At 45.1% G+C, this 26,266-nt stretch overlaps 1 protein-coding gene across 2 annotated transcripts in view; it reads right to left on the reverse strand.

The window, feature by feature from the left end:
* LOC140481877 (cyclic nucleotide-binding domain-containing protein 2-like) overlaps window positions 1-21,287 on the reverse strand; it is a 57,579-nt gene extending 36,292 nt beyond the window's left edge. For both annotated transcript variants that reach the window (XM_072578491.1, XM_072578492.1), the window contains exons 1-3: window positions 21,058-21,287; window positions 17,531-17,694; window positions 10,290-10,446 (exon numbers count right to left, since the gene is read on the reverse strand). In XM_072578491.1, the coding sequence (XP_072434592.1) occupies window positions 10,290-10,446; window positions 17,531-17,694; window positions 21,058-21,276 (540 nt within the window). In that variant the 5' untranslated portion in view covers window positions 21,277-21,287. The remainder of the gene's footprint in view (window positions 1-10,289; window positions 10,447-17,530; window positions 17,695-21,057) is intronic.
* Window positions 21,288-26,266: the final 4,979 nt, after the last annotated feature.

Here is a 26,266-nt window from a genome sequence, read left to right on the forward strand (position 1 = left end):
GATCACATATACAGTGTGTTCTCTCTCACTGACACACACAGGATCACATATACAGTGAGTTCACTATCACTGACACACTCAGGATCACGTATACAGTGAGTTGTCTCTCACTGATACACTCAGTATCACATAAACAGTGAGTTCACTATCACTGACACACTCAGGATCACGTATACAGTGAGTTGTCTCTCACTGATACACTCAGTATCATATATACAGTGAGTTCACTATCACTGACACACTCAGGATCACATACACAGTGAGTTCACTATGACTGACACACTGAGGATCACATATACAGTGAGTTCCCTCTCACTGACACACTCAGGATCGCATATACAGTGAGTTCCCTCTCACTGACACACTCGGAATCACATATACAATGAGTTCTCTCTCAGTGACACACTCAGGATCACATATACAGTGAGTTCACTATCACTGACACACTCAGGATCACATATACAGTGAGTTCACTATCACTGACACACTGAGGATCACATATACAGTGAGTTCCCTCTCACTGACACACTCAGGATCGCATATACAGTGAGTTCCCTCTCACTGACACACTCGGAATCACATATACAATGAGTTCTCTCTCAGTGACACACTCAGGATCACATATACAGTGAGTTCACAATCACTGACACACACAGGATCACATATACAGTGCGTTCTCTCGCACTGTCACACACAGGATCACATATACACTGATTTCTCTCTCACTGACACGCACAGGATCCTAATACAGTGAGTTCACTATCACTGACACACACAAGATCACATATACAGTGAGTTCACAATCACTGACACACCAGAATCACATATACAGTGAGTTCACTATCACTGACCCAATCAGGATCACATATACAGTGAGTTCACTATCACTGACACACACAGGATCACATATACAATGAGTACTCTCTCACTGACACACACAGGATCACATATACAGTGAGTTCACAATCACTGACACACCAGAATCACATATACAGTGAGTTCACTATCACCGACCCAGTCAGGATCACATACACAGTGAGTTCACTATCACTGACACACTCAGGATCACATACACAGTGAGTTCACTATCACTGACACACTCAGGATCACATATACAGTGAGTTCTCTCTCACTGACACACTCAGGATCACATATACAGTGAGTTCACTATCACTGACCCAATCAGGATCACATACACAGTGAGTTCACTATCACTGACACACTCAGGATCACATATACAATGAGTACTCTCTCACTGACACACACAGGATCACATAAACAGTGAGTTCCCTATCACTGACACACAGGATCACATATACATTGAGTTCTCTCTCACTGACACACTCAGGTTCACATGTACAGTGAGTTCCCTATCACTGACACACAGAATCACATATACAGTGAGTTCCCTATCACTGACACACAGGATCACATATACAGTGAGTTCCCTATCACTGACACACTCAGGATCACATATACAGTGAGTTCACTATCACTGACACACTCAGGATCACATATATAGTGATTTCCCTCTCACTGACACACACAGGATCACTAATACAGTGAGTTCACTATCACCGACCCAGTCAGGATCACATACACAGTGAGTTCACTATCACTGACGCACTCAGGATCACATATACAGTGAGTTCACTATCACTGACACACTCAGGATCACATACACAGTGAGTTCACTATCACTGACACACTCAGGATCACATATACAGTGAGTTCACTATCACTGACACACACAGGATCACATATACAATGAGTACTCTCTCACTGACACACACAGGATCACATATACAGTGAGTTCACAATCACTGACACACCAGAATCACATATACAGTGAGTTCACTATCACCGACCCAGTCAGGATCACATACACAGTGAGTTCACTATCACTGACACACTCAGGATCACATACACAGTGAGTTCACTATCACTGACACACTCAGGATCACATATACAGTGAGTTCTCTCTCACTGACACACTCAGGATCACATATACAGTGAGTTCCCTATCACTGACACACAGGATCACATATACATTGAGTTCTCTCTCACTGACACACTCAGGTTCACATATACAGTGAGTTCCCTATCACTGACACACAGAATCACATATACAGTGAGTTCCCTATCACTGACACACAGGATCACATATACAGTGAGTTCCCTATCACTGACACACTCAGGATCACATATACAGTGAGTTCACTATCACTGACACACTCAGGATCACATATATAGTGATTTCCCTCTCACTGACACACACAGGATCACTAATACAGTGAGTTCACTATCACCGACCCAGTCAGGATCACATACACAGTGAGTTCACTATCACTGACGCACTCAGGATCACATATACAGTGAGTTCACTATCACTGACACACTCAGGATCACATACACAGTGAGTTCACTATCACTGACACACTCAGGATCACATATACAGTGAGTTCACCATCACTGACACACTCAGGATCACATATACAGAGAGATCTCTCTCACTGACACACTCAGGATCATATATACAGTGAGATCTCTCTCACTGACACACTCAAGATCACATATAAAGTGAGTTCACTATCACTAACACATAAGATCACATATACAGTGAGTTCCCTATCACTGACACACACAGGATCACATATACAGTGAGTTCTCCCTCACTGACACACTCAGGATCACACATACAGTGAGTTCACCATCACTGACACACTCAGGATCACATATACAGAGAGATCTCTCTCACTGACACACTCAGGATCATATATACAGTGAGATCTCTCTCACTGACACACTCAAGATCACATATAAAGTGAGTTCACTATCACTAACACACAAGATCACATATACAGTGATTTCCCTCTCACTGACACACACAGGATCACTAATACAGTGAGTTCACTATCACCGACCCAGTCAGGATCACATACACAGTGAGTTCACTATCACTGACACACTCAGGATCACATATACAGTGAGTTCTCTCTCACTGACACACTCAGGATCACATATACAGTGAGTTCACTATCACTGTCACACACAGGATCACATACACAGTGGGTTCACTATTACTGACACACTCAGGATCACATATACAGTGTGTTCTCTCTCACTGACACACACAGGATCACATATACAGTGAGTTCACTATCACTGACACACTCAGGATCACGTATACAGTGAGTTGTCTCTCACTGATACACTCAGTATCACATAAACAGTGAGTTCACTATCACTGACACACTCAGGATCACGTATACAGTGAGTTGCCTCTCACTGATACACTCAGTATCATATATACAGTGAGTTCACTATCACTGACACACTCAGGATCACATACACAGTGAGTTCACTATGACTGACACACTGAGGATCACATATACAGTGAGTTCCCTCTCACTGACACACTCAGGATCGCATATACAGTGAGTTCCCTCTCACTGACACACTCGGAATCACATATACAATGAGTTCTCTCTCAGTGACACACTCAGGATCACATATACAGTGAGTTCACTATCACTGACACACACAGAATCACATATACAGTGAGTTCCCTATCACTGACACACAGGATCACATATACAGTGAGTTCCCTATCACTGACACACACAGGATCACATATACATTGAGTTCTCTCTCACTGACACACTCAGGATCACATATACAGTGAGTTCCCTATCACTGACACACAGAATCACATATACAGTGAGTTCCCTATCACTGACACACAGGATCACATATACAGTGAGTTCCCTATCACTGACACACTCAGGATCACATATACAGTGAGTTCACTATCACTGACACACTCAGGATCACATATATAGTGATTTCCCTCTCACTGACACACACAGGATCACTAATACAGTGAGTTCACTATCACCGACCCAGTCAGGATCACATACACAGTGAGTTCACTATCACTGACACACTCAGGATCACATATACAGTAAGTTCACTATCACTGACACACTCAGGATCACATACACAGTGAGTTCACTATCACTGACACACTCAGGATCACATATACAGTGAGTTCTCTCTCACTGACACACTCAGGATCACATATACAGTGAGTTCACTATCACTGACCCAATCAGGATCACATACACAGCGAGTTCACTATCACTGACACACTCAGGATCACATATACAATGAGTACTCTCTCACTGACACACACAGGATCACTAATACAGTGAGTTCACTATCACCGACCCAATCAGGATCACATACACAGTGAGTTCACTATCACTGACACACTCAGGATCACATATACAGTGAGTTCACTATCACTGACACACTCAGGATCACATACACAGTGAGTTCACTATCACTGACACACTGAGGATCACATATACAGTGAGTTCCCTCTCACTGACACACTCAGGATCACATACACAGTGAGTTCATTATCACTGACACACTCAGGATCACATATACAGTGAGTTCACTATCACTGACACACTCAGGATCACATACACAGTGAGTTCACTATCACTGACACACTCAGGATCACATATACAGTGAGTTCCCTATCACTGACACACAGGATCACATATACATTGAGTTCTCTCTCACTGACACACTCAGGTTCACATATACAGTGAGTTCCCTAACACTGACACACAGAATCACATATACAGTGAGTTCCCTATCACTGACACTCAGGATCACATATACAGTGAGTTCACTATCACTGACACACTCAGGATCACATATATAGTGATTTCCCTCTCACTGACACACACAGGATCACTAATACAGTGAGTTCACTATCACCGACCCAGTCAGGATCACATACACAGTGAGTTCACTATCACTGACACACTCAGGATCACATATACAGTGAGTTCACTATCACTGACACACTCAGGATCACATACACAGTGAGTTCACTATCACTGACACACTCAGGATCACATATACAGTGAGTTCTCTCTCACTGACACACTCAGGATCACATATACAGTGAGTTCACTATCACTGACCCAATCAGGATCACATACACAGTGAGTTCACTATCACTGACACACTCAGGATCACATATACAATGAGTACTCTCTCACTGACACACACAGGATCACTAATACAGTGAGTTCACTATCACCGACCCAGTCAGGATCACATACACAGTGGGTTCACTATCACTGACACACTCAGGATCACATATACAGTGAGTTCACTATCACTGACACACTCAGGATCACATACACAGTGAGTTCACTATCACTGACACACTGAGGATCACATATGCAGTGAGTTCCCTCTCACTGACACACTCAGGATCACATATACAGTGAGTTCACAATCACTGACACACACAGGATCACATATACAGTGCGTTCTCTCGCACTGTCACACACAGGATCACATATACACTGATTTCTCTCTCACTGACACGCACAGGATCCTAATACAGTGAGTTCACTATCACTGACACACACAAGATCACATATACAGTGAGTTCACAATCACTGACACACCAGGAGCACATATACAGTGAGTTCACTATCACTGACCCAATCAGGATCACTTACACAGTGAGTTCACTATCACTGACACACTCAGGATCACATATACAGTGAGTTCACTATCACTGACACACTCAGGATCACTTACACAGTGAGTTCACTATCACTGACACACTCAGGATCACATATACAATGAGTTCACTATCACTGACACACTCAGGATCACATATACAATGAGTACTCTCTCACTGACACACTCAGGATCACATATACAGTGAGTTCACTATCACTGAACACTCAGGATCACATATACAGTAGGTTCCCTATCACTGACACACAGGATCACATATACAGTGAGTTCACTATCACTGACACACTCAGGATCACATATACAGTGAGTTCCCTATCACTGACACACTCAGGATCACATATACAGTGAGTTCCCTATCACTGACACACAGGATCACATATACAGTGAGTTCACTATCACTGACACACTCAGGATCACATATACAGTGAGTTCTCTCTCACTGACACACTCAGGATCACATATACAGTGAGTTCACTATCACTGACCCAATCAGGATCACATACACAGTGAGTTCACTATCACTGACACACTCAGGATCACATATACAGTGAGTTCTCTCTCACTGACACACTCAGGATCACATATACAGTGAGTTCTCTCTCACTGACACACACAGGATCACATATACAGTGAGTACTCTCTCACTGACACACACAGGATCACATATACAGTGAGTTCACTATCACTGACACACACAGGATCACATATACAGTGAGTACTCTCTCACTGACACACACAGGATCACATATACAGTGAGTTCACTATCACTGACACACTCAGGATCACATATACAGTGAGTTCCCTATCACTGACACACAGGATCACATATACAGTGAGTTCACTATCACTGACACACTCAGGATCACATATACAGTGAGTTCCCTATCACTGACACACAGGATCACTAATACAGTGAGTTCACTATCACTGACACACTCAGGATCACATATACAGTGAGTTCCCTATCACTGACACACTCAGGATCACATATACAGTGAGTTCACTATCACTGACACACTCAGGATCACATATACAGTAAGTTCACTATCACTGACACACTCAGGATCACATACACAGTGAGTTCACTATCACTGACACACTCAGGATCACATATACAGTGAGTTCTCTCTCACTGACACACTCAGGATCACATGTACAGTGAGTTCACTATCACTGACCCAATCAGGATCACATACACAGCGAGTTCACTATCACTGACACACTCAGGATCACATATACAATGAGTACTCTCTCACTGACACACACAGGATCACTAATACAGTGAGTTCACTATCACCGACCCAGTCAGGATCACATACACAGTGAGTTCACTATCACTGACACACTCAGGATCACATATACAGTGAGTTCACTATCACTGAACACTCAGGATCACATACACAGTAGGTTCCCTATCACTGACACACAGGATCACATATACAGTGAGTTCACTATCACTGACACACTCAGGATCACATATACAGTGAGTTCCCTATCACTGACACACTCAGGATCACATATACAGTGAGTTCCCTATCACTGACACACAGGATCACATATACAGTGAGTTCACTAGCACTGACACACTCAGGATCACATATACAGTGAGTTCTCTCTCACTGACACACTCAGGATCACATATACAGTGAGTTCACTATCACTGACCCAATCAGGATCACATACACAGTGAGTTCACTATCACTGACACACTCAGGATCACATATACAGTGAGTTCTCTCTCACTGACACACTCAGGATCACATATACAGTGAGTTCTCTCTCACTGACACACACAGGATCACATATACAGTGAGTACTCTCTCACTGACACACACAGGATCACATATACAGTGAGTTCACTATCACTGACACACACAGGATCACATATACAGTGAGTACTCTCTCACTGACACACACAGGATCACATATACAGTGAGTTCACTATCACTGACACACTCAGGATCACATATACAGTGAGTTCCCTATCACTGACACACAGGATCACATATACAGTGAGTTCACTATCACTGACACACTCAGGATCACATATACAGTGAGTTCCCTATCACTGACACACAGGATCACTAATACAGTGAGTTCACTATCACTGACACACTCAGGATCACATATACAGTGAGTTCCCTATCACTGACACACTCAGGATCACATATACAGTGAGTTCACTATCACTGACACACTCAGGATCACATATACAGTAAGTTCACTATCACTGACACACTCAGGATCACATACACAGTGAGTTCACTATCACTGACACACTCAGGATCACATATACAGTGAGTTCTCTCTCACTGACACACTCAGGATCACATGTACAGTGAGTTCACTATCACTGACCCAATCAGGATCACATACACAGCGAGTTCACTATCACTGACACACTCAGGATCACATATACAATGAGTACTCTCTCACTGACACACACAGGATCACTAATACAGTGAGTTCACTATCACCGACCCAGTCAGGATCACATACACAGTGAGTTCACTATCACTGACACACTCAGGATCACATATACAGTGAGTTCACTATCACTGACACACTCAGGATCACATACACAGTGAGTTCACTATCACTGACACACTGAGGATCACATATACAGTGAGTTCCCTCTCACTGACACACTCAGGATCACATACACAGTGAGTTCATTATCACTGACACACTCAGGATCACATATACAGTGAGTTCACTATCACTGACACACTCAGGATCACATACACAGTGAGTTCACTATCACTGACACACTCAGGATCACATATGCAGTGAGTTCTCTCTCACTGACACACTCAGGATCACATATACAGTGAGTTCACTATCACTGACCCAATCAGGATCACATACACAGTGAGTTCACTATCACTGACACACTCAGGATCACATATACAATGAGTACTCTCTCACTGACACACACAGGATCACATATACAGTGAGTTCACTATAACTGACCCAATCAGGATGATATACACAGTGAGTTCACTATCACTGACACACTCAGGATCACATATACAATGAGTACTCTCTCACTGACACACACAGGATCACATATACAGTGAGTTCTCTCTCACTGACACACTCAGGTTCACATATACAGTGAGTTCCCTATCACTGACACACAGGATCACATATACAGTGAGTTCCCTATCACTGACACACTCAGGATCATATATACAGTGAGTTCACTATCACTGACACACTCAGGATCACATATATAGTGATTTCCCTCTCACTGACACACACAGGATCACTAATACAGTGAGTTCACTATCACCGACCCAGTCAGGATCACATACACAGTGAGTTCACTATCACTGACACACTCAAGATCACATATACAGTGAGTTCACTATCACTGACACACTCAGGATCACATACACAGTGAGTTCACTATCACTGACACACTCAGGATCACATATACAGTGAGTTCTCTCTCACTGACACACTCAGGATCACATATACAGTGAGTTCACTATCACTGACCCAATCAGGATCACATACACAGTGAGTTCACTATCACTGACACACTCAGGATCACATATACAGTGAGTTCTCTCTCACTGACACACTCAGGTTCACATATACAGTGAGTTCACTATCACTGACACACTCAGGATCATATATACAGTGAGTTCACTACCACTGACACACTCAGGATCACATACACAGTGAGTTCCCTATCATTGACACATTCAGGATCACATATACAGTGAGTTCTCTCTCACTGTCACACTCAGGATCACATATACAGTGAGTTCTCTATCACTGACACACACAGGATCACATATACAGTGAGTTCACTATCACTGATACACACAGGATCACATATACAGTGAGTTCCCTATCACTGATTCACTCAGGATCACATATACAGTGAGTTCTCTCTCACTGGGGATCAGGCGCAGGCATTACTTTGACTTGGGTGAGAGTGGGTTGATCATTTTATTGTTTGGAATCATAGCTTTTTGCTTATATAACATGGCTCCGGGATGTCCAAAATTGCTCAACAACCTTTGAAGTGCACTCACTGATATGCAATAGAAAACGATCAGACAGCAAGCTCCCAATGTGACAATGGCAGAATGATATGAGGTAGACACTTCAGTTGAAAGGTAAGTATTAGCCGGGCTCTCCTAGATGTTGTACCTGAGGCAATATGTGGGAGCTTGGTTTATCATCTCATCTGAAAGATCCCACTCCTTTGGTACTGCACTGGAAGTACAGGCTGAGACCTCCTGCTGAAGGCTCTGAACTTGGGGTTGCTGAAGCTGAGTCTATTGATCCAAAACTGACAGTAATCAGTTTAAGGACAAGGATTGCCATTTGCTTCTTAAAAGAAAGACAATGAATTGAAAATTGCAGAGATGTGCCAAAGCTGGATAGTGGAGCTTTGTGCCCCTTACTTGTAGGAAAGCCTTTGTCTCATTCTCAAACTCCAGACAGACGTGGATGAGGCTGAGGCCATTCAGCCCACTGAGGCCATGCCAGTCCTCTGTACAGCTATGCAGTCTGACCCAGTCCATCCTCATAGCTCTGCAAGTTTACCTTCCTCAAGTGCCCATCCAATTCTCTTTAGAAGGGTTAGTTGGAGGGTTGAGGTGGGGTGGGGGAAGGGAGCGTATACCCAATTCTCTCCCTCCCTCACGACGTGGTTATGTGGGCACAAGCGCACAGACAATGAGCAGACTCACTCCAAACCTGGCCCCCTTTCGGAGGTCTGCTTGATGCTCTTCCTCAAACGCGCTGCTTCCATCTTGGTCGCTGGTAAAGCTGACCGCCCCTGAGTATATGAAGTAGAAGCTGTGTGCTGTCTGTCCTTTCTTCATGATCACCCTCCTCCTCCTGAACCTACGGCACAAGCAACAAACTTGAGAGACCATTTGCCATCATTTGTATTCCTGCTCCTCCAAACTCCACCCCCCCCCTCCCCCCCCACCCCGGTCCCCCATCCATCCTCCTTCCGCTGCCTCACACTACAGGAGCTCTTTCCACAAGTCGTCCTTCAGTACCTCACCCGACCTGTCAACTTTCATGTTGATCTTTGACCCTGAGTGTTGCGAGACCCTTCACCTATGATCAATGTCAATCCTGTGTTCATCTATGCATCTTGGTTTTCCAGTAATGGTCAGTGGACAGTCACGGTGGGCATTGATACAGGCATTGGACGAGTAACCGTGGGAACTGGGCTCGTTCTGTGGTGGTTCGGGTTCAAATCCCGCTAAGGTAGTTGGCGGGATTTAAATGTAATTAGTAAAATCCAGTGCTGACCATGATAACTGTTATTGGTTGCTTGATTTGGTTCACTTATGTCCTTTAGGGGAGGAAATCTGCCACCCTTGCTTGTTCTGGCCTACGCTTGACTCGAAACCCAAAACAACATGGTTGACTTTGAACTGCCCTCTGACATGGCTGAGCAGGTTACTCAGTTCAAGGGCAATTAGGGATGGGCTCCAAATGGTTCCCTTGCCAGCACTGCCCATGGAAGATACCTTTCAAGTAAGGAATCTGACCCTGCACAGTTACTGGACGCTGGTAATGGTTTATTTATTTGTTCATGGAATGTGGGATCCGCTGGCTAGGCTGGCATTTACTGCAGGGTTTCAGTTTACATTTAAATTGAATTCAAGTGTCACCAGCTGCCATGGTGAGCAGGCGGGTTCTGAATTAGTATTCCAGTGATATTATCACTGCCGGCCCCAGATCTGAGATTGTGTACCTGGGTGTGTGTACCAGGTATTTGTATCGGGAGTCCACATCTGGTTGTGTTTACCAAAGACTGGATACCAAACAGGACGCACCAGGATTATTTAGAAGTCCGTGCGTTTCAGGCAATGTGTATCAGGGATATGTACCAGAACCCGCATACTGGCTCGTTTATACTGGAGAGTTTCGTGCAGTATGTACCAGAGTCTGTACAGGAAAGTATACATCAGAGAATGTACATGAGGAAAGGTAGCATGCATGACCCACAGAATGCATGCAGGAGACTTTAATTCAGATAAACGCAAGGTGTTGCATTTTGTTAGGTCAAACAAGGGCAGGACTTATACAGTCAATGGTAAGGCCCCTGAGGAGTGCTTTGGAACAAAGAGGTCTAAGAGTACACATTCACAACTCCCTGAAAGTGGAGTCACAGTTAGACAGGGCGGGGAAGAAGGCTTTCGGCATGTTAGCTTTCATTGGTCAGAGCAATGAAGTCTGGTTGGGACGTTTTGTTGCAGCTGTACAAGACAATGATAAGGCCACATTTGGAGTATTGCGTGCAGTTCTGTTTGCCCGAGTGTAGAAAGGATATTAATAAACTAGAAAAAGTGCAGAAAAGATTTACTAGGATGCTACGTGTACTGGATGGTTTGAGTTATAAGGAGAGGCTGGATAGGTTGGTATGTTTTTCCCTAGAGTGTAGGAGGCTGAGGGGTGGCCTTATCGAGGTTTATAAAGTTATGAGGGGCATGGATAAGGTAGATAGTCAACAGCTTTTCCCCCAAACTAGAGGGCATAGGTTTAAGATACAAAAGGGTCCAGAGAGGCAATTTTTTTCACTTGAAGGGTGGTGAGTGTGTGAAACGGGCTGCCAGAGTTAGCAGTGAATGCAAATACAATTTTGTCATTTAAGAAACATTGAGACAGACAAATCGATGAGTTAGATATGGAAGGATATGGAGCAAACGCAGGCTAACGGGACATGTTTAATTGAGAAAACTGGGCAGCAAGGCCAAAGGGGCTGTTTTCATGCTGTTAACCTCGATGACTCTCTGAGTATATTTGGAGGAGTGTGTACTGGAGACCGTATACCTGGCAGTTAAGACAGTCAGTTGTTAAGCAATGTGACAGAACATGGAACTTAGAACATCATCAGCTTCTCAAGGGTCATTAGGGACCAGCAACAAATGTTGGCCATGTCAGTCAGCTCCCCGTTCGTGGCGGATAATCAAACAGAGACAGTTTGGTCACATCAAGCCCCTTGATACCACTCAGTCGTCAGTCTCAGTCCTTCTCCACCTCATCCCCTTCTTTGTGGCGAACCAAGTTACCAACTCCTGTCTCTGGAGGGGTTTGACAACATGGATATCATTCCTTGAACTGGGACTCCACTGGATTAATCCATTACTCGCTCTGGGAAAAGGGATAACGAGAGAGATTCTTCTCCGTTTTAGTGTGGGATTGCTTTGTGTGGGACTTGCTGATTGCTGCACTGCCTGGGGATGGTAACCAACCCTCTAGGATGGCCCTAGAGTCTCCAGGAATTAAAGATTGATAGAACATAGAACAGTACAGCACAGGAACAGGCCCTTTGGCCCATCATGTCTGTGCCGACCATGATGTTTTTCTAAACTAATGCCTGCACAGTCTCCCTCAATTCCCTGTCTATTCATGTGTCTGTCTAAATGCCTCTTAAATATTGCGACTGTATCTGCTTCCATCACCTCCCCAGTTGCATGTTCTGGGCACCTATCACTCTCTGCTTTAAAAAAAACTATCCTCGCACATCTCCTTTAAACATTCCTCCTCACACTTTAAAATTTATGCTTGCTAGTACTTGACATTTCCACCCTGGGAAATAGACTCTGACTATTCACCCTATCCACGCCTCTCTAAAGTTTTATACCCAGCTATCATGTCGCCCCCCACCCCCCCCCCCCCCCCCTCAGCCTCTGACACTGTAGCGAAAACAAGCCAAGTTTGCCCAACCCCTCCTTGTGTCTAATACACTCCAATCCAGGCAACATCCTGGTAAACCTCTTCTGCACCCTCTCCAAAGCGTCCATATCCTTCCGATAATGCGGGGACCAGACCTATGCACAATGCTCCATTGTAGCCTCAGTGAACATGATTTGCCAACTTTCATACTTAATACCTCAACATATGAAGACAAGTATGTTGTATACATTCTTTACCATCTTATCCACTATCAGGGAGCCATGAACATGCACCCCATGATCCCTCTGCACATTGATGAACCTATGTTCCTGCCATTTAATATACACTTTCCTTTTGTATTTGACCTTCCACGATGCATCACCTCATGGTTATTTGGATTTAAATCCATCTGCCATTTCTCCTCCCCACTTTCCAACTGATCCTCAACCTCACATAGGCTTCTGTTTTCTTTTTTACTAACTTCCAATATCTCTTGCCATCCACGGACCCCGACCCTTGCATTCCTTGTGAAGCTTTTACCCACTTTCAGTGCGAAGCACAAAGGAAGCCTGGATCTTGTCGATGCTGATCTAATGGGATTTTGTTCACTCTAATCCTCTGGGTTCTCACTGACTCTGAGCGCTTGGCATAATAAGACCATGAGGTATAAGAGCAGTATTAGGCCATTTGGCCCACTGAGTCTGCTCTGCCATTCGATCACAGTCTACATGTTACTCAACCCCATTCTCCTGCCTCCTCCCATAGCCCTTGGTCCACTTACCAACCAAGAACGTATCCACCTCTCTCTTAGATACACTCAATGACTTGATCTCCACTGCCTTTCCCAGCACCACACCCTTCGACTCTGATCTCCAGCATCTGCAGTCCTTACTTTCTCCTTAGGACCAGGAGACCCAGGTTCAAATGCCACCTGCCTCAGAAGTGGGTGTCATGGCATCGCTGACACAGATTCACAGCCCTTTGGGAGAAATTTCTCCTCATTTCAGTTATGAAGAATTGTCCCTTCACTCTGAGGCTGTGCCCTCAGCTCCTCATCTCACTAACTAGCGTAAACATCCTCTCCATGCCCACTCTATCCAGGCCTCTTAGTACTCTAAGTTTCAATCAGATCCGACCCTCATCCTTCTCAACTCCGTTGAGTGAAGACATGGAGTCTTCCACTGCTCCTCATTTGATAAGACCTGCGTCCCTGGGTTATTTTTGTAAAGCTCCTCTGAACCCTCTCCAATGCCAGCATGTCCTTCCTCAGACACAGGGCCCAAAACCTATCACAATATTCCAAATGATCAGATCTTTACATAGCTTCAGCAATACCTCTCTCCTTTTGTATTCTAACCCTCTTGCAATGAATGTACTTGCCTTCCTAACTGCTAACTGAACCTGCATATTAACTTGAAGAGAATCCTGAACCAGGACTCCCACAGCCCCTTGTGCTTCAGCTTTCTAAATCCTTTCTCAGCTTCTGATGTGGAAGCGCACAGCAAGCTCCCATAAACAGAAATGAGATGATGATGATATTATCCATTTTGAGACGTTGGTTTGAGGGACCAGGGAAAACTGTCCTGCACTTCTTCAAGGCATTGCCATGAGGTCTTTCACAATCGCCCAATCAGGGAGCTGGGCCACCGGTTAAATGTCTCATCCACAAGGCAGTGTTTCAGACAGTGTGGCATTCCCTCAGCACTGTACAGGGCTACCAGCCTGACTGATTGGGCTTCAATACAGAGCAGAACTATGTACCACAAGCAACAAAAACAGAAGTGTCAATGTTAGAACAGCAGCTCCCTTTAGCAACAACCGAAAAAGACAGTTTCCTTTTCAACTTATTCAATAAAGTTGTTACATACGTCTGCAACTAGAATCTAGAAGCTCAGAGGTAGGAACACCAGCAGAATACCAGAGGAGCCCTCAAGGGTCAACAAGAACTGGTCCAGAGTTGACAGAGTGCAGGAGATGCTCTTTAAAAGTTTGGTCTTTAAGAGTTGGGATCTTTGCAGCTATGTTTGTGCTGGGGTGTCCAAGGAGAGGGAGCACATGATGTCATCAATACTCTCGATGCCTTTAGACAGGGGTGGGCACCGAGAGGGGATACAGTGCTTTATCCCCCCCTCCTAACTCCATTTTGATTTCGCCCGATGTCCCCTCTCCCTAACCTTTGACATTTTGCATTGAAGGGCTTTGCACAAAAATTTTTCGTTTGGGTGATTTACTGGCGGTTAACAGATGGAAAGCAAAATACGATGGGTGATTTGCGGATGTGTGAAAAGAGACATTCGGTTGTGTGAAGGAGCACTCCTGGATATAAAGAAAAGAGCCATGATCTCTATCTGGAGAAGACAGTGGTGGTGCAGGCTAATGGGTTCAAAGTCCCACCATGACAGGCATATGTTGAAGTACACAGGCCAGGCACATAGCTGCTAGTACTCACTCTCCAGTATATATTCCCAGTATGTACAGAGGATGTACTGTGTGTACATCCATGTCTGGTGCAAACACACTCCTCGGTATAGACTGTTGTGACCGTATTGAGATGATCCATAACCACAGGTCAATTTCCTTTTCTACTTACCTTCCTCACACCTTTGATGTATTTATCCTGCTCCCGATCTATAACTTGGTAATTCTTTGGAAACGTGGGAATTGCAGTGGTGAAGGATAAAGGAAAAGGCGACGTGGTGATTTGGTGATGGGGATAAAACAAAATGCCACAAAGCACTTCTGGATACAGAGAAGCAAAGAAGAGGAGCTGGGTTATTTTTACAGAGAGGTGGGCACAACGGTAGTGGGAGATGGGGGGAGGAGCCCAACTCAGACATGCTGACCAAGTTTCCTAAATTAATCCAGGCCCATCTGCCAGCACTTGGCCCGTATCCCTCCAAACCCTTCCTTTTCATGTACCCATCCAGGTGCCTTTTAAAAGCTCTAATTGTACCAGCCTCCACCACTTCCTCTGGCAGCTCATTCCATACACTCTCTGTGTGAAAAGGTTGCCCCTCATGTCTCTTATACATCTTTCCCCTCTCACCCTAAACCTATGCCCTCCAAGTTTTGGATTCACCTACCCTGGGCTTTTTCACGCAGAGGGTGGTATGTGTATGGAATGATCTGCCAGAGGAAGTGGTAGAGGCTGGTACAATTGCAACATTTAAAAGGCATTTGGATGGATATATGAATAGGAAGGATTTGGAGGGATATGGGCCAAGTGCTGGCAAATGGGACTAGGTCATACTGAGATGTCTGGTTGACACAGAAGAGTTGGACCGAAGAGCCTGTTTCCGTGCTGTGCATCTCTGTGATTCCATTTTGAGTTAGTCCCCTCCTGTATTTTCTTTCCTTTCTAATTGTGAAACTGCCTCCAGTGGGTATCGTGACTAATTTAATTAGTGATTATTCGGTTAATTTAGTGGGTTTTCTTTTAAGAGAAAGCCATGCCCTGAGGGATCTTGTGGTGCAAGTGGTAGTGTCCGTACCTTAGGACCAGGAGAGTCGAAACATGTGTTGCTGGAAAAGCGAACCGGCTGTGCTTTTCCAGCACCACACTCTTTGACTCTGATCTCCAACATCTGTCGTGCTCACTTACGCCTTTGGACCAGCGACACAGGTTCAAATGCCGCCTGCCTTGGAGATGGGTATCATGGCATCGCTGAACACGTTGATGTTAAAAAGAAGAGCTGGGTTCATCCCTAATGAGGAGCTAGCTTCTGGATAGGGAAATGTGAGACACTGGTGTTTGTGGTAAACGGTAGATTTACAACAAAATCCACGCAAGTGTTGGAAGTTCAATGCACAGATATCGATCTGTTAAACAAGAGGTGAGATGGCTATTAACTGGGTCTCACTGCAACACAAGAAGAAAGTGAGGACTGCAGATGCTGGAGATCAGAGCTGAAAATGTGTTGCTGGAAAAGCGCAGCAGGTCAGGCAGCATCCAAGGAGCAGGAGAATCGACATTTCGGTATCAGCCCTTTCATTCCTGAAGAAGGGCTGATGCCTGAAACGTCGATTCTCCTGCTCCTTGGATGCTGCCTGACCTGCTGCGCTTTTCCAGCAACACATTTTCAGCTCTCACTGCAATACACCAAACGCCTGATCAAACGCTGATTGATTCTGCTGGGCCCCTGACTGTAGAATTGCAGAAGGGGTTACAGCACAGAATGGAAGCCCCTTGGCCCATTGGTCAGTGCTGGCTGTGTGCAAGAATGACTCGCTTAGATCTTCACCCTTTCCCTGCAAGCATCTCTCTCTCTCTCTCTTCTCTTCAGGACATTACCGTTCGTATCGCATTATCTTGGCTAGCATGAGCTGGTAGGACTTGCTGTAGTATCTGATGCTCAGCAACGATCGGAGAGAAGACAAGACCAGCTCCAAATCTTCCAACGTCCGCTGCTCAGGTGTCTTCATAGTGACCTGAATCGCTCTGATCGGAAATCTATTCTGTGAACGCAAAATGAGTATCAGTCACAAACAAACCTTGGCCACTTCTGCTTTCACATAGGTTGAGGGAGACATTGACAGCTACAACATTTAAAAGGCATCTGGATGGGTATATGATAGGAAGGGTTTGAAGGGATATGGGCCGGGTGCTGGCAAATGGGATTAGGTTAATTTAGGATAGTTGGTTGGCATGGATGAGCTGTGCTGAAGGGTCTGTTTCTGAGCTGTACAGCTCGACGATGGGGAAGGGGGGGGGGGGGGGGGGAAGGGATGGGGGGGGGGGGGGGTGGGAGGAGGTTGGATGCAGTGACTTGCTCCAGAGGTGAGTGTGAGGAAGGTGTGATTGTAAAAAGACCCGGAACGTTATGCGAGTGCAGCGCAATGACAGTACCTTCATCACCCGGGCTCCAGCAGTTCCATAAGGTAGGCCATTAACACCTTCCGACAGATATGACAACGGCAGGAGTAACCACCACCACCACCACCCCCCCCACCCCAAGCCCCCCACCCCGCACCTTCAATTGCAGACATGGCCTTCGAGGTGTCTGCAGCGGCCAAGAGACTATGGTCCACCACCTCCTAGGATGTGCCTTTGCAAAGAACCTCTGGAGATAGAGACGCAGTGGGTTTTAATTTTGTTGTGGTCTGCCCTGAGCTCACCGTAGCTCTACAGGCCGTTCCCAGGGGCACACACTGAGACAGACAATCATCAGCTGCTGCTGGAGGACCATCAACTCAGTCTGTGGTCTGCCCCAAAACCAACCTGGCCACCCACTGCATAGAGTTGACCATGACCGAATGTTGCACACTGCCACCATCTCCAGTCTGGGACAACACGCCGAGGGACAGGCTAAGACCCAAGGGTGGTGGGGAAAGACCACAGCCATTCATTCGCTGATGGGCTAGTAACTGTGCACACCCCCACTCCCCACTCCACCCAAGCGATATGTTCAACGTGGATCGAATCTTGTAATTATTAACGACCATGAGTAATACATATCATGAGAAAGAACTCTTTGATTTGCGTAATGTCAACTTGGAATGTTCATTAATGGCATCCAGGGTTATGGGATGGGCAAAAGACATTGAAGTATTCGATCAGCCATAATTGTATTGAACAGCAGGGCAGGCTCAATGGGCTGAATGGCCTACTCCTGTTTGTATTGTTTCAGTGATATGTACATTGATAAGTGTTATGAATAAAATATATCCTGGGGTTCACATTTGCTGGCCTTCCCAGTGATGCTCACTCGCCTGAACTGCATTTTATACAAGGTTCCCTGCTGTGTGTGTCTGCTCTGGTGTATAAAATGAGGGAGGCTGGGCTGGTATTCCTCCCACTGTATTTGTGACAGATATTATTGTATATTTTTACATAGGTCAGGACAATACAGGGTGACACTAGTTTCCAAGCGTGGAACAGGTCTATTTACAAGAGTTTTAAATTGTTTCTGTAATCACAAAATACCGAAGCTTCAGCTCCTGTGGTATCTCTTTACCTTAGCTCTGAGTCCACACCCAGACTCAACTAATCAAGCACCGTGAGGATAGATCAATCACCAAAAACACATAATCAAACACAGAGTAATTGAATTTTACAGTCATTGAGTAAGAAACGTCTCTTTTTTTGAACAAGTTGCTCCTAGGGACAGCTGTAAGATCAGTCTCAAGGAAGAGAAAAGGTTATTCTGGCCATCAGTAGCCATTCCCTTTAAACTCCTAATTGACCCAATTAACCAGCTATACTTCTTAATGGCTCAATTACTTAGATCAAAAAAATGATTGCATGTCTTTATCATCCCTGGAGCAAAGATGTTCTGTCTCACCTCTGAATGGAGACAGGGTATGAGAGAAGCCTGTATTTCTGAAGGACAGTCACTGCTAACAGACTCAGTAGCCAAATTGAGCAGACCAAGCTGCCGTAGGTAGCCTTTGTGACCATTTCCTTCTTGTTTTTTGGTGGTGAGTAGTGGACAGGGCGACCAGCCATTCCTCATCCCTGGGACAGTGCTACAGGGACTTGGGTTAACATACCGTGGAAAGACTGTGCCTCTGACAGTGCAGCACCCTCTAATTGGGAACATCGGACTGGATTCCACAACTGATTGCCTCAGGGATGAGAGTGGTTCCAAACAGTGGCGGTGGTGTTTTACAGTCCACTCACAGAGTCTGGCTTCTTCCACCAACATGTGCTTTTACATGAAGGTTATAGTCTGGATACTGTTGGTAGATAAGTGGTTGAAGGAAAGTGGAGGGTTAGGAAACAAGGATTGGGCTGAATGGCCTATTTCAACACCATAATCTGCTCCTAATACTAATCTCACCATTTAAGTCCTCTGCTCCCTCCTGCCGTGATCAATTGCTCTGTGTTTAATGCTGTGAGCCTATTTACTGTTGATGCTCACTGTGTTTAGATTCCCGACAGTATGGAAACAGGCCCTTCAGTCCAACTAATCCACACCGACCCTCCAAAGAGGAACCCACCCAGACGCATTTCCCTCTGAATAATGCACCTAACACTATGGGCAATTTAGCATGGCCAATCCACCTGACGTGTACATCTTTGGACTGTGGGAGGAAACCGGAGCACCCGGAGGAAACCCACGCAGACACAGGGAGAATGTGCAAACTCCACACAGTCAGTTGCCTGAGGTATTTGGTGAATTAAGCCTGGAAGTGGACTCACAGAGAAGTAGCCAAAGCCATAGCGTTGTGCTTCCTGGTGTGCCTCAGACACTGTGTTTGAGCACAGAGCCAACACTTGGGGGATACAAGAGTAGTTGAGCCTATGAGGGGGGGGGGGGGTTTGGCAGGAGAGGAGGTGACAGCATGAATTCTCCACCAACTGTTGCGGAGGTGAGGAGGGGAGTTGAGTGTGGGTGGAGTTGTTAGAAACACAAGGTTTCTTTAAACAGGAAGCGAGCAGCTACCTGAAAACAGGCCTTTCATTTTACACCTGCAGGTGGGCCTCAGAAAGCAATCCACTAGGCCACGTCCACCCCCTAGAAAATAAACACATTGAACGGCGCCTTGGCCCTGTCATAAATCAGTTTGAAACACCCCCACCCCAACCCCCAGCAGCCATTGTTGCTTTGGAGCTTAGAGTCTCAGGGGGCTATGACCCAAGATACAGAGCTAGAAGCCGACATTTTGTTTCTGCAGAGCTATAGTAAAGCATTGTAAATAAAGTTCTGACACACACACAGAAACTAATACTGTCCCTGCATAGATCAAACAAATATACAACACCACATGGCTTGTCGCCTAGTAACCGAAACATTACAACAACTTCCCCACCAGTGTCTTAACTTGTCATTCTTTTAATGATCACTCTGTGCATTAGTTGAGCTGCGGTGGACTTACATGTTGTGTCTTGAAGTACTGGACGTCAAAAGCCGCTTTGCTGCTTTCTCTTTGTTCCTGTTTGAATGAAAAGAGAGAAATTAACCTTTTCGATGTCCAGTGGTGGACCAGGAGGGAAGGAGAGACAACCTGCAGGAAAACTGCAAGTTGTACAAATGCACAAAAAACTGTTCTTAAAGACTGCTGAGGACAGAGAGAAATGTTGCTGCTGCTTTTCATTTTGCACTCATTAGGACCACTGCAAGAATGCCAAATTTCAAATGATCACAACAGTTTATTCTACAGGGGGAAAGGGTGCTGATTGGCTGGCAAGTAGCCTCTGATTGGCTGAGATTTTGCTACGGGAAAAGCAATAGGGAAATCTAGGCTCCCAAAGCATGCAATCAATTCCAAATTGTAAGAGATATATTTGTGGCCAGGGAATTTGTTCACAATTCCTTAATCAATATGATTCCAGAGCTTTTTATCCCCACTCTCCTATCAAGTGTTCACTCTTGGTGTCACAAGAAGAAATACTGTCTGCTATTATTGTGAATGACCTTTCACACATTGGCACTGCACGTGTCCCATTGTCACAGCTTAACTTCAAACGGCTAAGATTAAAGGTTACCCTTTTCAAATTAATTTTGTAGTGCTGTAGAATTGCCTCCTATTTGCATCATAAACAAGTTTTTCAAAACTCCTCTTATACCTCAATAGAGTGATAGAGCACAGAAGGCAGTTGTTCAGCCCTGCGTGTCAATGCCAGCTCTCTGGTAGAATTACCAATTAGTCGCAAACTTCCTGGACCTTGATTTAGCATGTTAGTCTAAGAATTTACGCTCCACCACAATTTGTTTTTAATGTCACTGGCCTCTTCGTAGCTTGTGACTAATTTTGAGGGCCAACATTGTTCTAGAACCTTCTACAATGGGATTGCAACGTGTTGCTATGGCTGCACTGCTGGGGAAAGGCGAAGAGGGGTGGGTGGGATTCCCTGCTCATCGAGAGAGAGGAGAGCAAACTACAAGTAAAACCCTTGTGGGAAGGTGAAAGGTTAAATCAGACTTGAAACACAGTTCTGACCCCACCGCCTGCACGATAGATAGCACAGAGGGGCACTGGGCTGAGTGTGGAACTAAGTGACAAGGCAGCTACCAGAAGGGACAGCTTATAACAACCAGGAGAGATCAAACTGGATGAGGTTCTGTATTTGCAAAAAGGGAAGGGGGCGCGGAGTGACTCTATGGAGCTCTTTAAAATAATGAGGAGGTTGGGTGGGGTAGATATGGAGGAGATAATCCAGGTTGTGGGAAGTTTGGGGGATTTTTCCAAAGCTAGGAGAAGCTGCAGGTATTCATCACTTATTAATTCAGTCAAGAATTCAGGAGAAGTTTACATACCCAGTGAGTGGTAAGTATGTAGGCCTTACTACAATGTAAGGTAGTTGAAGCTTGGACCTTTAATAAGTTACACTTTTCTGGTTGCCCTGTCATAGGAATAACATTATTAAGCTTTGTGTGTGTGAGGGTGTCAGTGTCTGCACACGTGTGCATGTGAGGATATCTGTGTGTGTGTGTCTGTGTGTGCAAGTGTGTGTAAGAATATCTGTGTGTGTATGCGTGCATGTGTGTGTGTGAGGATATCTGTGTGTGTGTTTGCGTGTTAGGATAGCTGTATGTATGTGTGTGAGGGTGTCGGAGTCTGTGTGTGTGTGTGTGTGTGTGTGGATATCTGTATGTGAGGGTGTCGGAGTCTGTGTGTGTGGGGATATCTGTATGTGAGGGATATCTGTGTAAGTGAGAATATCAGAGTGTGTGTGTGTGTGTGTGAGGGTGTCTGCATCTATGTGTGTGAGGATGTCTGCATGTATGCATGTAAGAATATCTGTGCCTTTGTGTGTATGTGTGTGTATGGAAATCTGTACGTGTGTGTGAGGATATGTGTGTGTGTGTGTGTACTTGTGTCTGTAAGTGTGAGTGAGGATATGTGTATGTGTGTGTATTTCGTCTGTACGTTTGAGTGAGGATATGTGTGCGTGTGTGTGTATTTGTGTCTGTAGGTGTAAGTGAGGATATGTGTGTATGTGTATTTGTGTCTGTAAGTGTGAGTGAGGATAGGTGTGCGAGAGTGTGTATTTGTGTCTGTAAGTGTGAGTGAGGATATGTGTGTGTGTATTTGTGTCTGTAAGTGTGAGTGAGGATATGCGTGTGTGTATTTGTGTCTGTAAGTGTGAGTGAGGATATGCGTGTGTGTATTTGTGTCTGTAAGTGTGTGAGGATATGTGTGTGTGTGTCTGTATAAGTGAGTGAGGATATGTGTGTGTGTGTCTGTACGAGTGAGTGAGGATATGTGTGTGTGTGTCTGTACGAGTGAGTGAGGATATGTGTGTGTGTGTCTGTATAAGTGAGTGAGGATATGTGTGTGTGTGTCTGTATAAGTGAGTGAGGATATGTGTGTGTGTCTGTATAAGTGAGTGAGGATATGTGTGTGTGTGTCTGTATAAGTGAGTGAGGATATGTGTGTGTGTCTGTACGAGTGAGTGAGGATATGTGTGTGTGTGTCTGTACGAGTGAGTGAGGATATGTGTGTGTGTGTCTGTATAAGTGAGTGAGGATATGTGTGTGTGTGTCTGTACGAGTGAGTGAGGATATGTGTGTGTGTGTCTGTACGAGTGAGTGAGGATATGTGTGTGTGTGTCTGTACGAGTGAGTGAGGATATGTGTGTGTGTGTCTGTATAAGTGAGTGAGGATATGTGCGTGTGTGTCTGTACGAGTGAGTGAGGATATGTGCGTGTGTGTCTGTACGAGTGAGTGAGGATATGTGTGTGAGTGTCTGTACGAGTGAGTGAGGATATGTGTGTGTGTGTCTGTATAAGTGAGTGAGGATATGTATGTGTGTGTCTGTACGAGTGAGTGAGGATATGTGTGTGTGTGTCTGTACGAGTGAGTGAGGATATGTGTGTGTGTGTCTGTACGAGTGAGTGAGGATATGTGTGTGTGTGTCTGTATAAGTGAGTGAGGATATGTGTGTGTGTGTCTGTACGAGTGAGTGAGGATATGTGCGTGTGTGTCTGTACGAGTGAGTGAGGATATGTGTGTGTGTGTCTGTACGAGTGAGTGAGGATATGCGTGTGTGTGTCTGTACGAGTGAGTGAGGATATGTGTGTGTGTGTCTGTATAAGTGAGTGAGGATATGTGTGTGTGTGTCTGTATAAGTGAGTGAGGATATGTGTGTGTGTGTCTGTACGAGTGAGTGAGGATATGTGTGTGTGTGTCTGTATAAGTGAGTGAGGATATGTGTGTGTGTGTCTGTACGAGTGAGTGAGGATATGTGTGTGTGTGTCTGCATAAGTGAGTGAGGATATGTGTGTGTGTGTCTGTACGAGTGAGTGAGGATATGTGTGTGTGTGTCTGCATAAGTGAGTGAGGATATGTGTGTGTGTGTCTGTATAAGTGAGTGAGGATATGTGTGTGTATGTCTGTACGAGTGAGTGAGGATATGTGTGTGTGTGTCTGTACGAGTGAGTGAGGATATGTGTGTGTGTGTCTGTACGAGTGAGTGAGGATATGTGTGTGTGTGTCTGTACGAGTGAGTGAGGATATGTGTGTGTGTGTCTGTACGAGTGAGTGAGGATATGTGTGTGTGTGTGTGTCTGTACGAGTGAGTGAGGATATGTGTGTGTGTGTCTGTATAAGTGAGTGAGGATATGTGTGTGTGTGTCTGTACGAGTGAGTGAGGATATGTGTGTGTGTGTCTGTATAAGTGAGTGAGGATATGTGTGTGTGTGTCTGTACGAGTGAGTGAGGATATGTGTGTGTGGGTCTGTACGAGTGAGTGAGGATATGTGTGTGTGTGTCTGTACGAGTGAGTGAGGATATGTGTGTGTGTGTCTGTACGAGTGAGTGAGGATATGTGTGTGTGCATTAGTGAGGATATGTGTGTGTGTGTCTGTACGAGTGAGTGAGGATATGTGTGTGTGTGTCTGTACGAGTGAGTGAGGATATGTGTGTGTGTGTCTGTACGAGTGAGTGAGGATATGTGTGTGTGTGTCTGTACGAGTGAGTGAGGATATGTGTGTGTGTGTCTGTACGAGTGAGTGAGGATATGTGTGTGTGTGTCTGTACGAGTGAGTGAGGATATGTGTGTGTGTGTCTGTACGAGTGAGTGAGGATATGTGTGTGTGTGTCTGTATAAGTGAGTGAGGATATGTGTGTGTGTGTCTGTACGAGTGAGTGAGGATATGTGTGTGTGTGTGTCTGTATAAGTGAGTGAGGATATGTGTGTGTGTGTCTGTATAAGTGAGTGAGGATATGTGTGTGTGTGTCTGTATAAGTGAGTGAGGATATGTGTGTGTGTGTCTGTACGAATGAGTGAGGATATGTGTGTGTGTGTCTGTACGAGTGAGTGAGGATATGTGTGTGTGTGTCTGTACGAGTGAGTGAGGATATGTGTGTGTGTGTCTGTACGAGTGAGTGAGGATATGTGTGTGTGTGTCTGTACGAGTGAGTGAGGATATGTGTGTGTGTGTCTGTACGAGTGAGTGAGGATATGTGTGTGTGTGTCTGTATAAGTGAGTGAGGATATGTGTGTGTGTGTCTGTACGAGTGAGTGAGGATATGTGTGTGTGTGTCTGTATAAGTGAGTGAGGATATGTGTGTGTGTGTCTGTACGAGTGAGTGAGGATATGTGTGTGTGTGTCTGTACGAGTGAGTGAGGATATGTGTGTGTGTGTCTGTACGAGTGAGTGAGGATATGTGTGTGTGCATTAGTGAGGATATGTGTGTGTGTGTCTGTATAAGTGAGTGAGGATATGTGTGTGTGTGTCTGTACGAGTGAGTGAGGATATGTGTGTGTGTGTCTGTATAAGTGAGTGAGGATATGTGCGTGTGTGTCTGTATAAGTGAGTGAGGATATGTGCGTGTGTGTCTGTATAAGTGAGTGAGGATATGTGCGTGTGTGTCTGTACGAGTGAGTGAGGATATGTGCGTGTGTGTCTGTACGAGTGAGTGAGGATATGTGCGTGTGTGTCTGTACGAGTGAGTGAGGATATGTGCGTGTGTGTCTGTACGAGTGAGTGAGGATATGTGCGTGTGTGTCTGTACGAGTGAGTGAGGATATGTGTGTGTGTGTCTGTACGAGTGAGTGAGGATATGTGTGTGTGTGTCTGTACGAGTGAGTGAGGATATGTGTGTGTGTGTCTGTACGAGTGAGTGAGGATATGTGTGT

The sequence above is a fragment of the Chiloscyllium punctatum genome, chromosome 10, assembly GCF_047496795.1.
Source record: "Chiloscyllium punctatum isolate Juve2018m chromosome 10, sChiPun1.3, whole genome shotgun sequence".
Lineage (NCBI taxonomy): Eukaryota > Metazoa > Chordata > Chondrichthyes > Orectolobiformes > Hemiscylliidae > Chiloscyllium > Chiloscyllium punctatum.